We start from the raw sequence: 16,997 nt of genomic DNA, 5'->3' as shown, positions 1-16,997 counted from the left end.
CTCGTGTCGCAGATGCCAAGAAAGCGGGCGCCTGTGCGAACTCGTGTGCGGAAGGTTGCAAGCAGTCTTACGCCAATTGAAAGTTTTGAGATGACTCGGAGAATCACATCCATTAGAGGAGCGAAATAAAGGGTATGTGCAATCTGTGGGACAAAAAACTTAAAAATTAAGTTTCTCATGTACTTTTCTGAGTTTTTATATGAAGCTCATTGTGCTGAGTTGGGTGATTGATCAATGACATTTGCAATAATTTGCATATGTGCAAGTTTTTCTCAAGGATTTCACTCAAGCTATGCTACTTGCAATGCCCTATATTGGCTATTACCCTAACGAGTCAGCACCTCCAAATAGGGTTTCACATTTTGTACATCTTTCTGTATTATAAATTTCACCACATTCCACAGAAAAAGAAAGGGTGGACTTGAGTTTGACTTTAGGGTAAGAGGGAAAAGAGGCTGCCAACAAAATGTGATGTTAGATGGGAAGAGAGTTTTGCTTGTCTTCTTGTGATCTTGAATTCAAGCCTTATTGGAAGCATTCCAAGAGTAAAGCCTTGACACCGGTCCAATGTGGGGATGTACGCCCCTAAAGTTGCCGGGAAGGAGGACTAGTCGAGGTGCAAGAGAGCTAAATCGGTCACCACCCGACCGCTATACAAAAAATGGATAAGAGGTTAATTAAATTGGTCTCATTAACAAGTGCCTTGAGGTACCGGCTAAGACTATCAAATTTGTAAAAACCGCAGGTCGATACAGTTTGCAAGTTGAAAAGAAACATATTTCTAGAAAGCAACATGCTTTGTAATAGAGATATTCACGTTTTCGAAACACCACTAATCACCATTAACACGCACTCTACGGGCACTCTTTAGCATTTTCTCATTTTCATTTTTAATGGGTTAGTTTAAATTAGACGTTTTTTTTTTGGTCGAAGTTTAAATTAGATGTTGGGTAGCTCGGATTTTACACTTTTGTCCATGCATGTGGAAACTTTTTAATGGACATTCAGGGACTTTTAGGGTAAACAAGTTTACTTAAACTAGGAACATCTATTTACTCTACATGATAGTTGATATATTATTTCTTTAATCATTTTCATGACAAATTTCTAGTTGATGACCGTGACGTAATGAGAGAGGTGATCGATAAAATGCTCTTTAGTGCTAACATGATAGAAAATTTCTAGTGAATGCGCTGGCTTATTTGGCAGTCAATAATGAAGATTAATAATTTTTCTTGGACAGCTAACGCATTCGAGGGCTTCCGTATAACCGCTACGGCAATCACAAATGACATGAGGACATCCTGGTTAATTTTGTTCTTGGATTCTTTCACTTTGCAATCTATTCCTTCCACATTGTTCTCAAACATATGCTCAAGTTCTGCTCTAAATAGCAAATGGTATCCCCTAAAGTATTCGTGTTCTTAAGATGCTATTTGTTTTGCAAAAAATTAATGAATTGGAAAATATTTTCTTGAAAATGGTCGCTTATATCGCTATAAAAAATGACAAACAGAAAATATTTTCATCGTCCACAAAAATATTAAGATATAAATTATTGTCGAAAATTAAAAAAAATTTCATTGGCTAATTATTTCAAGCGATATAAACCATTATTTTTAGGAAAATAATTTCCAAACAATTCATTTTCTACGAAACAAGCGGAAGCTTAGTCTCTTTTTCGAATTCAGTGAACACATTCTTAGCTTCAACCAAAATTACCTTCAAATTTTCACGTTCTCTCTTCGAAAACTCTTTATAATTGCACAGTGCTTTTTCTACTTATCAAACCTTCAAGCAAATGACATTGGAAATCCATGGAGCATAGGCTTATTTGAATGCAATGAACACAAGACAAATGGTTATAGCATTAACCGATTCTGATTAGTAGAGTCCATTTGTACGTCATAACTCTATCATATGTCTTCAATAGCTTGATTTATCTGCTAAAAGTTTTTAAAGAAGACAACTTCTCAGGTATTTTTTAAGCACTTCAACACTCACGTCCCAGTTATAGGTTTTTTTTTTTTGTGTGGTCAAATCCCAGTTATAGTTGATTATATAAATTCTCTAAAAGAGGAAGGTGGAATTGGATTCCTAAACCCATGCTTTTTAAATTTAAAAAAATATACTGTCATCGGCTCATTATGAGAGAATGCCATGGTCTAAGAAATAGAATCAGAATATATTATGATATAAAATTGGATGACCTTAATACAATTAACAGAAATGTTGCCAAGTATTTAAAAACAACATTACAAAAGTCAGAAACTCAAAGTTATGGAACCTTAGGCATATTGTGATCTTTTGCCATTTTATTTGAATATTTTTCCTAAGCATGTTTATCTCAGCCGCCTCTGCATGTGATGTATCATCTGCAACCTTCACTTATTTAGCGTTTAGGGTGTAGGGTTTTAGGGTTTTATGGTTTGGGTTTAGGGTTTTACAGTTTAGGGGTTAGGATTTACGCTAAGTATGTATCGATTGTTTAAAGACGTTACGCTGAGCTTGTTTCTCTAAGATGGCCTTGTTTCTCTTTTTGTTTCAGAAACAGAAAAAGTAGATTTCTTTTTACTTCTTGTTTTTATTCCAAATCTATTCCCCTGCCACTAATCTATTATGGAGAATAGAAAAATTAACTGACGTACACATACGGAATACTGTTGTTTTTCTGTTCCAGGGAACAAAAGAACAGAAAAACAGAGAAATAAAATTGTTACAAAACGCACCCTTAGGTACTCTCGAAAGAAAGTATTTCACTCACTCTATTAAATCACTGCATGCGAAGTATTATCAATTAAAAGAAAACAATCAAATTCTTAATATTTGACTGCACGATTATTGGCTTGGTTGCGAGGAACGTGGTCCTTTCGGATCGATTAAGTACTCCTTCTGTCTCACCATAGGTCTGACCATATCCCTAGTCTCAAGTGCAATGCAAAGGCTCGAACTTTCAGCCATCGGCTCCCTTTCCACAGGCAAGGAATATCACTTTCCTCCTGCAATTGAAGAGCCAAGAATGCTCCATCTCAAGAAAGAAATTCCCAAGACAAAGCCAGGAAAGAATCTGCTATTGTTTCTAGGGCTTCCTTGATGGTGAAGCATTCATGTTTACAGCCCCACAAGTCCCTTTAGAACCAACAGCTTTGCAAGAAAAGAACCAAAACCTTAACATGCAGAGTCTATAAACGCATCAGCCGCCACCACCAGTGCTCATTCACCTTCAATCCTCGTCTTTTGTACGTTCGCGTAAGCGTCCGCAGGTTTCCGAGGAACCTATCCAGGAATCTATTCCACGGTAGGTTCCACGGGTTCTCTTGCATGCCCCTCTCTGCCGTCAATCAAACATGACAGAAGAGAATAAAGAGGATCACACCCCAGCGATGGGTTGACCTTTGATCCACAAGAAAACGTTGAGTTAGATTGATAAATTTGAGAGAAATGGTAGCATACTCAGAGCCAAATTAATATCAAGTCAAATCCTTGGATCCGTAACAATGGTACATGACGATAGACAAATAGCTAGGTTCACAATACAAGACTAACCCTAAAATTTATCACGAAAGTGCAATTAAGTCATAAAACTTGTCATGAAAGTATCATTGAGTCCTTAAAACTTTTAAAAAGTGCAATCAAGTCCTAAAATTTGTCACGAAAGTGTAATCGAGTTCTAAAATTCTCAAAAAATGTAATTAACAAAAGGACTTGATTTGACCGATTTAACAAGTTTTAGGACTTTAATGCACTTATACCATTCAAATAAGTGTTTGCTTTCATGTCAAAATTCATTAAATGATGCAACACACATATTTCGCATGAAATGCATGGTCATGTTATTTTCCAAAATTGAATCAAATTCATATTAAGTTCCAATAACCATCGACATCTATCCACCATAAAATATCTATTGAATTAATTCCACAAAATATTAAATGGGTTAATACCACGAAAAACTCAAAATTGGTACACATGTGATAAATTTACCTTAAACTAATTTTTTGCCACAAAAAACCCTAAACTGGTACCATTATGTACACCTGTGACAAATTTATCATAAACTAATTTTTTTACCACTAAAATCTCAAAACTGGTACACTTATGACAAATTTATCCTAAACTAATTTTTTTATCACTAAAAATCCAAAACTGGTACACTTGTGACAAATTTACCTTTTGTTAAATTGGATTAATACAATAAAAAATCATATATTGGTAAATTTGTGAGAAACAAAGGGGTAAAATTCTAAACTGGTACACCCATCAACTGCCACGTGTCATCTAACTCAATAATTTGACGGTCAAATTTAACGAAAACTAACGGAGGGAAAATTTATCACAAGTGTTCCAGTTTTGATTTTTTTTGTGGTATTAATTCATATAAAATATACCACAATTTCAACTCTCGTGTAAAATGAAACGTAAAATTGGTTATTACACATTGTATCAGATATAATGATACGATAATCTCATACATCAATCTACATGTCCTCTTCTCAAATATTCACATAACTTTGCAATAAAAAAGAGGTCTTCTACTTCTATGGACTCAGCTTGTGTGACCAACATCATCATAGCCACTGACCGTATGGATCCCATCGTAGACTCCACGCAATTGACCATGATCATGTCGGTCTGCATTGACCGAGTCTATCCAAGAAATGGCCTTGTCCTTTCCGATAACAGGATATAGGAGGAGAAGCAAACAGAAGAAGAGAGAAGAATATGCTAAACAGCTTTGTGGTCCTAGACTTTGTGACAGGAACGGTACTCTCAAGTTTGGCCCGTTAGAGAAACTCATTCTTGAGCAGACTTTGAGGTACTTCAGCCTAACAATCAGGCTTTTTCAATTCCCTTAAGAAGAGGATTGCGACAAGCTCAAACTCTGCAATGCCTTGCGATCTCTTCTGGTATACAGGGACAACTCGCGTCACCTTAAAAAATTCATGCATCGGTGCATCCTAGGAACAATTTGATGATCGCCACCTTTTAACAGAGGGAAAAACTTTATTACTAGATTGTTGAAACAATTGAGTTTTCCTTGAAGTGAGCATGGAATGCATCAATCTACTCTATGCGGATGGAGCGCAATTGGATGATGCATGAAAATACGTTTGCTGGAGTTGACAGAGTTATTATAGCTGTTAGGTTTTCTGTTCATGTGATCTTTGCTTTCCTTCATTCAGCTGGGCAGAAGACATTTTCAGATGTATTGAGAGAGGTGTGTATGAGATGGAGGATCAATGCTATTTATGGCGACGAGATTTAGTAGTTGTTGTAACGTGAAGCATTTTACTAATCTTGTACAGGGAATAATTTTTAAGATTCACTGTACAAATTCACAGCACAGTAATGGGGTTTGTTCTTGACTCGAGCTTGTAAAAGGAGTTGCTGGCTATTATCTTTTGTGATGCAATGTGATGGTTTTTCTTGTCATAATAACAAGAAACGATGAGTTTTTTACTTGAAAAAATTGAAGCAACGCGTTGATAGCATGACACCACGCAATCTTGGAGTTTTCGGATATACAGGTACTTTTTTCGTTCCAGAGAAATTACTGTGCGCAAAGTGTTATCATTATCATATTAAAAGGAATTCGTTTTTTTTTTTTTTTTGGATAGATGGTCCAAACGCTCAAGTTTAACTTTAGTGTAAAGGGTCGAGGTCATCGGATATCTTTTCCATGGGCAAGGAATATCAGTTTCCTCCTGCAATGGAAGAGCCAAGAATGTTCCATCTCAAGATAAAGCCAAGGAAGTATCTGCAATTCTTTCCGCGGCTTCCTTGATTATGAAGCATTCCTCTTTACAACCCCACACATTCCTTCAGAAACAACAGCCTTGCAAGAAAAGAACCAAGACCTTCACGCACACAATGCATATAAGACATCAGCCACCACCACCAGATCTCATGCACCTTCAGTACTCTCATCTTTTGCACATTCGCGTTGGCATCCTTGGGTTTCTGAACATTCTTTCGTCCCTTTTTAATCCTCCCTTTCGCTTTATCATTGAGCCGAAACAATATGCCGACGGGGGCCAATCAACAGATGAAACCTGTCGCTTCGCTGCTTTTGCTCCTTAACTTTTGTATGTATGCCATTGTTCTGGGCATTGGTGGGTGGGCTATGAACAGAGCTATTGATCATGGTTTCATCATTGGTAACTAAAATCTCACCTCCATAAACCATTACTCAATTGTTTGCCTTTCTCATACTTCAAATGTTTGCTGCTAATTCTGGGGGAGCGCAAATTGCAGGACCAGGATTTGACCTTCCGGCGCATTTCTCGCCCATATACTTCCCTATGGGAAATGCCGCGACCGGATTTTTTGTGACATTCTCATTGATAGCCGGAGTCGTCGGGGTTGCGTCAGTCATCGTCGGAGTCAACCATATCCACTCTTGGAACGCCGATAGCTTGCCGTCCGCAGCTTCAGCTGCTGCGATTGCCTGGACTCTCACTCTTCTAGCTACAGGGTAATCTACTTTCTTCAAATATTGCCTTTAATGCTATTAATGAAATTCGATCCTAAAAGAGTTTATCACGGTGAATAACCTCTTGCATGCCCTACGATTCACATAGTTAGCACCCGTCGTTCCAAATTTTTTTTTTTTTTGGTCGGACGTTGTTCCAAATTTCAAATGCCAGTTCAAGCCTTATCATGCTAAGAGTTTGGTTTCTTCTATTTTTGCAGTTTCGCTTGTAAAGAAATAGAGCTCCGCATCCGAAACTCTCGCCTGGTAAGAATATACATTTACCTTCCACCCTCGACATATTCTCTTTTCGATCATCGGACATGTTACGATGACACTTTCTACGATTATGCAGAGAACAATGGAGGCATTCCTGATAATCCTGTCAGCGACTCAACTTATATACATCGCAACAATTCATGCTGCCTCAAGAAGAACATGAATCATTAAACTTCAGTGTTGTGTGAAGGTTTGAGTGCTTTCGTGTCGCAGTTTTTCCTCTTTTCTTCAGGCATCTTGTAAAAAACAGGGCATGGGATTGGCCTTGTGGTTCGATTTATGGTGTTCATATCTGATTTGTATAAATGAATAAGACATCAATCTCAATCAACAAGAACTTGTCAACTTTGAGAGTGGTCAAATAGGAGGATAAATGAAGTGAAGAGCTCGCATTTTTCGCTACGATAAGGATGTCTCTCATGATGATTTCAACATTGAAAAATTTGGGGATACTAATTATTACCTGAGCGATCTACTCATTTTAGTCGATGATGCCCCGATAGAAGGAACACCGTCAACAGCTCTCAAACCTGACTAAGATAGGGCTGTGGTGTCGAGCTCCACTGTGAAGGAATATTCGCAAAAATGATGGCCTCATGATACATAAACATCAAGGATATCTACTCTTGAATAAAAGATCTACTAGGTTTCTATAGTCTTGATCCACATCAACCCAGTAGCTAGGGAATATGAAAGAGGGATTCAAATAAGAAATGACTTTCTAAACAGAAAATTATCAGGCGACACAGCAGAAGCATACAAAACATCCCATATCAACAAATAAATCATCAAATCCGTCATCAGACGATATCGATTTCCTCAATCGGCTAAGGGAAGGCTAATTATTCCTAGAGAAGTCGCACAGCGCAATTCTTGAAATTCTGCCCTCCAATGTTAAAACTTAAAGATACGCATTATAAAGTTCTAATTAACCTTATCTCATACACAAACACATCCTCCTCTTTTATGTAATGGTCCTATACCACAGAAAGGAAAAAAGGACAGACACAGCACACATTTTCAAGGGAGAAAAACCAAAATCCAAAATTCATATAAAAAAAAAGTGAGCTGCAAGCGGGGGCCTGCCAAGGCTTAACAAAGTCGACACAATTCCCAGCACAACACTCAAAACTGTTTTTTTTTTTTCTTATTTCAGTCAGGTCTATCAGGTAAGGAGAAACCTAGGATTGTCTTCAAGATGAAAGCTCCTGAACTTCAAACAAAATCATTCCTAGCTTTCCCACAGCTTCATCCCTCGCCTAAAGTTTCGCTAATATTGTAACTCTGCAAAGATTAACATATAAGAGATTATCAGCTTGAGGGATACAAGATTAACACATACATGTGCACGTGCAAATACAGAGATGGTTAAAAACAGATATTTCTCCATTTTAAAACCCTAAAGGCAATCAGAAACAAATGGCCAGAATCTCAGCAATGCTAGAACCGGAAAGGAACTTGAATGCTGAAAACATAAAACAAGGGAATTGGAAATTTACCCCCTTCATCAATGAAGGGAATTGCACTCAACTAAACTTTTGTTTTGGTTGAAACCACTCAACTAAACTTAAAAAGGCTGCACTTTGCACCCCCACTTCCATTTTGTTGCACTGTAATATTCCTATTATCAACTGTTAGAAGGACAAGCTGTCCCAACAAATTGAAAGTTAGTGAGAGTAAAATGCAACATTTTCAACTTTCGGCCCCTAAATGCACCTTTCCTTATGGCACAGAGGAGGGGAAATAAAGAACTATTTTACCCTAAAGAAAAGATAATAAACATCATCAGAATATCATATGTTAGTGACCTCCATGCATGAACAGTGATTTCCAGATTTCCAAGCCACTGCTTATTGTGTGTGTGACTAATCTCTATTTTTGACTTTGAGGTGTGATCAGTACTTGAATCTAAACCAAGTGCATCCCTCGTCTTAGTAAGCCAAACAAGTTGATTTTTTAGCAGCTTGTATAGGCATAAGGGCCACAATAGGATCACCACAGGGTATTATGACTGGCAACCGAACTACAGACATTAGTCTCCAAAGCAAGTACATTTCTTTGTTTGTTTCTTGTAAGAAATGTCAGTTCAAAGCAGCAAAATGACGTTCGAAGCATTTTAATTCATATGGTTCCTCACTGATCATGTTAAAAATACAAGACAATACATGAGAAGCATAGAGTATGTGAAGAATCCACCAGATATATTCAATTTTCGCATACTGCATATAATCTAAATGAACAAACATTATAACTGTTGCAACATCCCCTATTTCCATAGTTCAAGTATCGGATTCTCAATCACCATAGAGAATTTGCATGTTTTACCGTCTAGCAACAGCTCATGGAAGCACAAGCTTGTACTATTAGAACAAACAACACTTCTTCTAGAGAGGACAGTGAAAAAAACTTCTTATTTGGCTAAATTCATGTCTTTCATCAAAGCCACAGCAATTTAATGCCAGTTCATAGCCCAATTCAATGCCTGAAAAGTTGAGAACTTCATTTACTTCTTCAAAGAAAACATGACCAATCATATCAGTTAAGATAAAAGAAAAGAAGCTCAATCCCATAAAGATAATGTCCACATATATGTATATATAACAAGTTCAGGTTAGCTCAGACATTCCCCCAGTCAGTCTTAGATTATAGGGTTCTAGAAATGACCATATAAATACAAGAGTCATTTCTCAATGTGCCATTAGAAGGATTGACAATTTGTGTTTCATGTCACATATGGGAAATGTGATACAAATAATTATTTAACAAGTTAAGTGAATGACAAGACACATTTATCGCATCTTCTAAATAGCTTATCAAACATAAATGTATTAATGCATGTGTAAAAATGAGCATATGTCCATATAAACCTGCGTGTTAAGGTGAATGTCATGTAAATCTACACAAAAAAGTTACGAGAGTCAACCCACATTACACCCATTTCTTTTACCTGTACGTCAATACAAACACAAAGAAGCCAGTCATAAACATGCTTAAACTAAATACTTTACACAATTCATCTAAACAAGTTGTGTTATCAATTGCCAGTCCTAGCCATAGGCTGTTCACTCTTAGATGTTAATAATGCATCAACATATTACTTTAGCTCTGACACCCATTTCTCCATAAAAAGGACAAAAAAAAAATCTCTGGTCCAAGCAGTAAAGCATCAATTCCTCTATGCATCCAGAAGTGTGTTATCAATTACCAGTCCTAGCCATAGGCCGTTCACTCTTAGATGTTAATAATGCATCAACATATTACTTTAGCTCTGACACTCGTTTCTACATAAAAATGAAAAGGAACAAAAAATCTCTGGTCCAAGCAGTAAAAGCATCAATTCCTCTATGCATCCAGAATATGATCAATGTGAAAATAAGTCCTTTGGACTAAGTGGATGGCCTGTGTTGACAGAGGATCATGCAATTTCATCCTCACACCAAAATAAACGCATCCTACTTATATGAGAGAGAGTGACACTGAATATGTGCATGCAGAAGCTGCGGTGTAGATGGTTTGTGAGTGGGCATGCGTGCACGTATGAGTACGTGTGTAGGGTGCGTGCATTTGTGTAGTTCTGCTTTTATTGATTCTCTACCTTTATTCATCTACTGGAGCCCATAAAGACATCAAATAGTCCGCAACAGCTCATCCAGGACGTCTTTTCCGCAATTCTAGGAGCTGGCGCCACCAATGGCTGCAGATAAACAGAAATTACTATTGAGAGTCACAGCCAAACCAGTTTTTTTTAAAATATCAACAACCAAAGCTCCAGATAGACATAGAAGTTCAAGTTAGACAGACAGAGGTAATACCTGGTCCTCGGAGGATTCACAAACCTCAAAATCCTTGGCCTTCTCTGTAGCATTATGAGTCTGACCAACCGAAACTCCTGGAGATGGCAACAATTCACCCTCCTTTTCTTTTGAGACAGAAATTACAGCACCAGATTCAACGACAGAATTTTCAACTGACACAGGAAACACTTTAGCCCCAACATTGTTTGATGCAGACTCCAACCTGATGCTTGATCCACAAACCTCAAAATCCTTGGCCTTCTCAGTTCCATTATGAGTCTGTGCAACCAAAACTCCTGGAGTTGGCAACAATTCACCCTCCTTTTCTTTTGAGACAGAAGTTACAGCACCAGATTCAACGACAGAATTTTCAACTGACACAGGAAACACTTTAGACCAAACATTATTTGATGCAGACTCCAACCCATCGACTCACAAACCTCAAATCCTTGGCCTTCTCTGTACCATTATGAGTCTGAGTAACGAAACTCTGAAGATGGCCACAGTTCACCTTCTTTTTCTTTTGAGGCAGAAGTTACAGCACCAGATTCAACTCCAGAATTTTCAACTGACACAGGAAACACTTTAGCCCCAACATTGTTTGATGCAGACTCCAACCCATTGGATGCAACTCCTTGGACCTCATCTATTGAGGTCAACAAATCCTCTTTTCCCCAAGAATTGAGTCCAATGTCAGTTTTATTTTCTATTGGAGCAGCTTCGGTCAAGTCAATAACCTTCTCGGACAGAGAGACCACCGGTTCAGCCATATTTACATCCTCACCCGGGCCACCATCAATCACTTTGGTCAACTCTTGAGGCAAAAATTCACCTGGCTTTTCCAAATCTTCAAATTGGGTCGTTTCCAAATTTTTGCTTCCTTCTTCTGCTCCAAACTTCTCCTCCTCAGTGACCAGAGACTCACCATCAGACCTAATGATGCTGGATTTTTCGTTGCCCTCATCATGCTGTTCCTTCACAGGCTCAACACACTCAATGGGAATGGGAGAATCATCTTCAAACTTCACTTCCTCAACAGTTTCGACTCCACCATTGCCCTCTACTTCAATTTTTTGCGCGGCATTGGAATCAACTGGTATATCCACTGGCTTGTTCTCAACATCAGCTGATGCAACAGGCGATGGATCACTCTTTCCCAATTCTTCACTCCCCCCGTTGAATGGGCCATGTTGGTCATGAGATTGAGATCCAGGGAACTTGGGCTCTCCGCCTTCGCTATCTTTCTCATCATGACTCCTCACTTCATCATTTTCTATCATTGTTAAATAAAAAAATCAGAGAAAGAGACAACCTAAGTATGGTTAATGTCCTTTGATAGATAAGCAGATCACTTCCAACAACGGTTCCAATCAGAATCAAGCCAAACTAGGAGATACGGCTAAATACACAAACACCCCATTTTCAGATCAAACTCAAGAAGAGAAACCTCATATTAAGCAACACAAAGAAAAGGGTTGATTTCTGTAGCAGTGAACAGTGAAGTCCAGTGAAACCCTCCAACAATAATCGACAGACACACCAATCTCTCAATCGAAAAAGGCAAAGTCATAATTGAGGGACAGATGGGTCACCCACAGAAAAGAAGACAGCAAAGTACCGTGAGCGTTGGTGTTGTTGGCGTTGGCAGAGGAAGAATCACTGGTTGGGGCTCCCTTTTCCTTCTTTTTCTTGGCAGCTTTTCTCCTCTTCGACCCCGATGGCATGATTGATTAAAGGTCTCCTCTCCCAACACAGATCTTCGTGGGTTGTCCCTAATCAGGCCCCTCAAAACGAATCTCTCTCTCTCCCCAAGAAAAACTTTTGGTTTCTTTAAGCCACCGCCCAACACTAGGCAGCGCAGCGAGAAGGGTAAGACAGAGAGAGAGAGAGAGAGAGTGAGCGAGGACTGAGAAAGGTAAATAAGAACAGAGGATTCTTTCTCCCTTTTGATTTTTTTTTTTTAGTGCAGAAAACAAGACTTGTTTAATCTCCTCAGGAGAGCTCTGACCCAAAAAAAGATTATCTTCTCAGGAGAGAGAGGCAGAGAGAGAGGAGAATACTGTATCATTGCAACTGTTCAAATCATGTAACGCATGAATCGTCATGCTGTCCTCTTGCGGAAGGCGTGTGAACGTTTCAAGAAGTCCAAGAATCCGAAAATCTGGAACGTAAAGATGGGGGGTGGGACGCTTTCCTTTTTGGATTGAGAGACACAGAGAGGGAGTGGTGGGTCGCTTGCCAACTCAGTGGGAGGTCCAGAGATCAGTGTTCGGCTGCGTGTGCGTGTGCGTGTGCGTGTGCGTGCGTAATGATCTAAGGACATCTTTCTAGATCTTGTTCCAATGAAATTATTGCATCTTCAATGCCGACCTGTCCAGATTCGGGTCCCTGCTAGGTCGGAGCATTGAAGGAGGCTGAAACATTAGGGAAAGAAAATCTCTTTCTCCTCGCACCATTAATGACCCAATTTTTTTTTTTGCTAAAACCGTTAATGACCCAATTGAAGCGTGAAGGGAAGAACACAAAAAAAAAATTGAAGGTTGGAAGAGGATGAACGAGGAACCCCGAGGCTTTTGAGGGGAAGAAAAAGGAATGGGTAGGTGTTGATATAGACTCTCTTTTTGTTTGCCGGCGGTTGGACAGAATTTGATTAGAAACTTCCAAGTGTAAAAGGTGACCTTTCTCTCCCCTTTTTTTCACTATACCATAAGTATACCTGCAAAAAAAACGAGGGTGGGTGATGGGATGTGTTTTGAATGATAATATGATTATTAATAAATAATTATCGCAACCAAGGCATAAAGGACACAATACTGATCAAGAATAAAGATCTGGATAGATAAAGTTCACCACCAAAGTATAAAGGAACACCACCAGCCACTAATAAAGTATTTTGGGATAAGAGAAATTCACTGCTAAGGCCTAACGGAAACCACCAGCCTAGTATAAAGGATTTATTGGTTCGCCACCAAAGAATTTAGATAAAGAGCTGAAATAAGAAAATCTCACATATATTCACATGTAAGTCTGGTCTCCATGCAAAAGAGATAACACTTTTATTTATAGACATGTTTTGCTATACAAAAGACCGCGACTCTTGCAATCCTCAAAACTGAAATAACTCTTAGAGTATTCACGTAAGAGAGACTCTTGAAACTGACATTATTATAGAGACTCATAGAATTAGGTCTAAATGCATTTACTAAGACCAAATGCACAGTAGCTAATATTAAACTTTCCAAATTCGTCCACTAGTTTTGGAAGCTAAAGAGCCACGTTAGAATATCAACAAACAGTCATGGAAATCGACCATAATAGCCTCTAGTCATTAGGTAGTTCATTAGCAACTTCGAAATCGATATTAAACTTGTAAATCGACATATTGATAGTTAATCGGCAACCATGAAATCGACAACTTCCCTATAGAATCGACATCTTCAACCTTGAACCGATCGAACCAAATTGTAGCCAAAATTGGCCTTTAGTTGCAGGAGTAGGGATTGTGCTAGATCAATCAACAAGACCAGAGTTGAGCTTGAGAGTTATTCGAAAGGACCTGATGCTCCCACATCAACCTCCTCAAATTGATTGAGATTTGACCTAAAATTTGATAAGCATTCATCTTCGAAAAAAAGAGAAATGTCTCCCCATTGAAAGTTGTCGAGACACCATAATCTCCTAGGAGATCAACTTTGTATGCATTCTTGCCTATTCTCTCAAGCACTCTAAATAGGCCATCAACTATGGATATGAGCTTGTTCTTTTGTCGAGATAGAAACTTTTCATTCCTCAAGTGTATCCACAAAAGATCACCCGGTTGAAAATGAGCATTCTTCCTATGCTTGTTTGCTTTCTTTTTATAAAACTCGTTCGCCTCTTCAATCTTGGGTCGAATTTGCACATGAAGCTTTTTCATCACTTTGACTCTCTCTTTAGCTTTATAGTTGACTTGTAAGTTTGATGGAATGGGAATTAAGTTGATAGGTGCGAGAGGGTTGATTCCATACACAACTTCAAAAGGTAATCGACTAGGGGCGTAACTTAGCGATTAATTATAAGCAAATTCAACATGCGGTAGCTTTAAATCCTAGTGCTTTAAAGTCTTACTCACCAAACTTTGAAGAAGAGTAGTGATGGTGCGGTTGCTTACCTCAATTTGGCCATCTATTTGTGGATGACAAGTTATACCGAATAGGAGTTTAATGCCAAGCATTCTCCGTAGGATCTTCCAAAAGTAACTCAGGAACTTGAAATCTCGATCCGGGACAATGGTTTTAGGAGCCCCATGGAGGCGAATAACCTCCTTACAGTGAGAAGCATCATCCGTCCTATGACACTAAACAAGATGTGCCATTTTCAAAAATCAATCTATAACCACCGTGATGGCATCTTTCTTCCTTTGAGTTCTTGGAAGTGCCACATTAAAATCCATACTTACATCCTCCCAAAGGTAATGTTCAAATTGAAAGTGGGGTATAAACTCTTGATAGAATTGACTCTTCGCTCTCTGACACGTCAAACATCTAGAAACATTATATGTACATCTCAATTCATCTTTACCCAATGAAAATATTCTTGAAGGATTTTGAGAGTTTTGTTGATTTCGAAGTGTCCAACCAATCCTCTACCATGTGTTTCTTGAACTATTAGCTCTCTAAAGGAACTCTTTGGCGCATGGAGTTCATTTCCCTTAAAGAGGAATCCATTCTGGATCGAATAGGCAACATGAACTTTATGTTTGCAGTTGTCAATGATGGGTAGAATCCTGGATCTTCAGCATAGAGTTCTTTTATCGAATTGAAGTAAAAAATCCTAGAGTACATAACAATGATCATCGAGTACCTTCTTGATAGTGCATCTGCTATAACATTAGTCTTACTGAGTTCATATTTTTAGACAAAGGAAAGAGATTGAAGGAACTCCACCAATTTGGTGTGTCTCAAGTTTGTGTTGGCCACTAGTATGATTTCGAGTCTCAAGATCAAAATTTAGAACAAACTATCGGGCCTCAGGTAGTGACTTTAGTAACCAAGAGTCCTTATAATTGCATAGAACTCCCTGTCATATGTAAACTAATTCCTCCTCGACCATGTATCTTTTCATTGAAATATGCTAGAGGCCTTTGGACTTGGGTGATAACAACACCAATGTCGTCTCCACTTGCATCACATTCAACCTCAAACATTTCATCAAAGTCTAGAAGGGCAAGGATAAGAGACTCACAAAGTTTTTGTTTTATAATTTCGATGGCATTGTAGGCAGCCTTAGTCCATTCGAAAGTTCCCTTCTTCATTCATTCCGTAATGGGAGCCATGATGGTGCTGAAATTCGTCACAAGCCGTCGATAGAAAGAAGTAAGTTCATGGAAGTTCATTACATCAAAAATCAATTTTGCAATTGGCCAAGCCTTCATCGCTTCCACCTTAGACTGATCGACAAAGATCCCATCATTAGAAACTACATAACCCAAGAATATGATGCTTGTAAAAAAGAACTGGCATTTCTCAATCTTTGGTTAGAGCTTATGCTCTCGAGACTTTAAAGACTTGTCACAAATGAGATACATTCTCCTCCTCATTTTAACTACAAACAATAATGTCGTTAAAATAAACAACATAAAATTGACCAATAAAGGGATGAAGGACCTTGTTCATGAGCCTCATAAAAGTGTTGGGAGTATTTGACAAACCGAATGACATAACGACCAACTCATAAAGGCATCCTTTAGTTTTGAAGGTTGTTTTCCACTCATCTCATTTTCTTAATCGGATTTGATGATAACCACTTCTCAAATTGATCTTTGAAAACACTGTCGATCCATGCAACTCATCGAGCATGTCGTTAGGTTTAGGTATGGGAAACCTAAACTTGATCCTAATGTAGTGAATAGCTTAGCTATCGACACACATCCTATGTTTCATACCTTCTTCGGCACAAGCAGGGTTGGAACCTGAACAAGAACTCAAGCTCTTCCTTAAGTATCCTCTTACAATTAACCCATCAACTTATTGTTGTAGTTCCTTGCTTTCCTCGGAATTACATCGATAAGCTGATTTGTTGGATAGAAAAGCATCATGAAGGAAATCGATTGGATACTCAATTTCTCTTATGGGAGGTACTCCGGATGGCAAATCCATCGAAAAAACATCTTCAAACTCATCCATCAAGGGTTGCATATTTTGGTACAGGGGTCTCTCTATCTCACCTTTTCGATTTCAACAATAAGCAAATCAAAAACATTTTTTTGTTTGTGAAAGTCAAATACTCATTTGATAGCATGTAGCCAGTTGACAAAGACGTCTAGATTCAGGTTACCCTCAAACTAAGGCCTCACTTTGACTTCACAATCATTCTCCTTGCGTATTCTTCTTCTCCTCCTAACTCGATAATCTTAATCGCTAGAGTTAGCTCCAGTGTCATCGGATTCATCACCAAAAGTTTGACAGGGATCT

General features: G+C 38.4%; 2 protein-coding genes across 2 annotated transcripts; one reads left to right on the top strand and one right to left on the bottom strand.

Moving 5' to 3' along the window:
- Nucleotides 1-5,896: 5,896 nt before the first annotated feature.
- Nucleotides 5,897-7,153, top strand: LOC115682074 (membrane protein PM19L-like). Its single transcript, XM_030606219.2, has 4 exons — nt 5,897-6,158; nt 6,256-6,475; nt 6,694-6,739; nt 6,828-7,153. The coding sequence occupies exons 1-4, from the start codon at nt 6,023-6,025 to the stop codon at nt 6,912-6,914; spliced, it is 489 nt and encodes a 162-aa protein (XP_030462079.2). The 5' UTR covers nt 5,897-6,022; the 3' UTR covers nt 6,915-7,153.
- A 540-nt stretch (nt 7,154-7,693) lies between these two features.
- Nucleotides 7,694-12,589, bottom strand: LOC115682071 (uncharacterized). Its single transcript, XM_030606213.2, is given in 6 exon segments — nt 7,694-8,035; nt 10,347-10,445; nt 10,564-10,975; nt 10,977-11,036; nt 11,038-11,818; nt 12,164-12,589. Coding segments are annotated over 5 exon segments (1,452 nt in total). The 5' UTR covers nt 12,270-12,589; the 3' UTR covers nt 7,694-8,035; nt 10,347-10,352.
- Nucleotides 12,590-16,997: the final 4,408 nt, after the last annotated feature.

The sequence above is a fragment of the Syzygium oleosum genome, unplaced genomic scaffold (genome assembly GCF_021117445.2).
Source record: "Syzygium oleosum isolate NSW1041296 unplaced genomic scaffold, Sole_v2.1 Sole_v2.18, whole genome shotgun sequence".
NCBI lineage: Eukaryota > Viridiplantae > Streptophyta > Magnoliopsida > Myrtales > Myrtaceae > Syzygium > Syzygium oleosum.
Note: the sequence above shows the minus strand (reverse complement) of the source record. Positions and strands in the feature narration are given on the sequence as shown.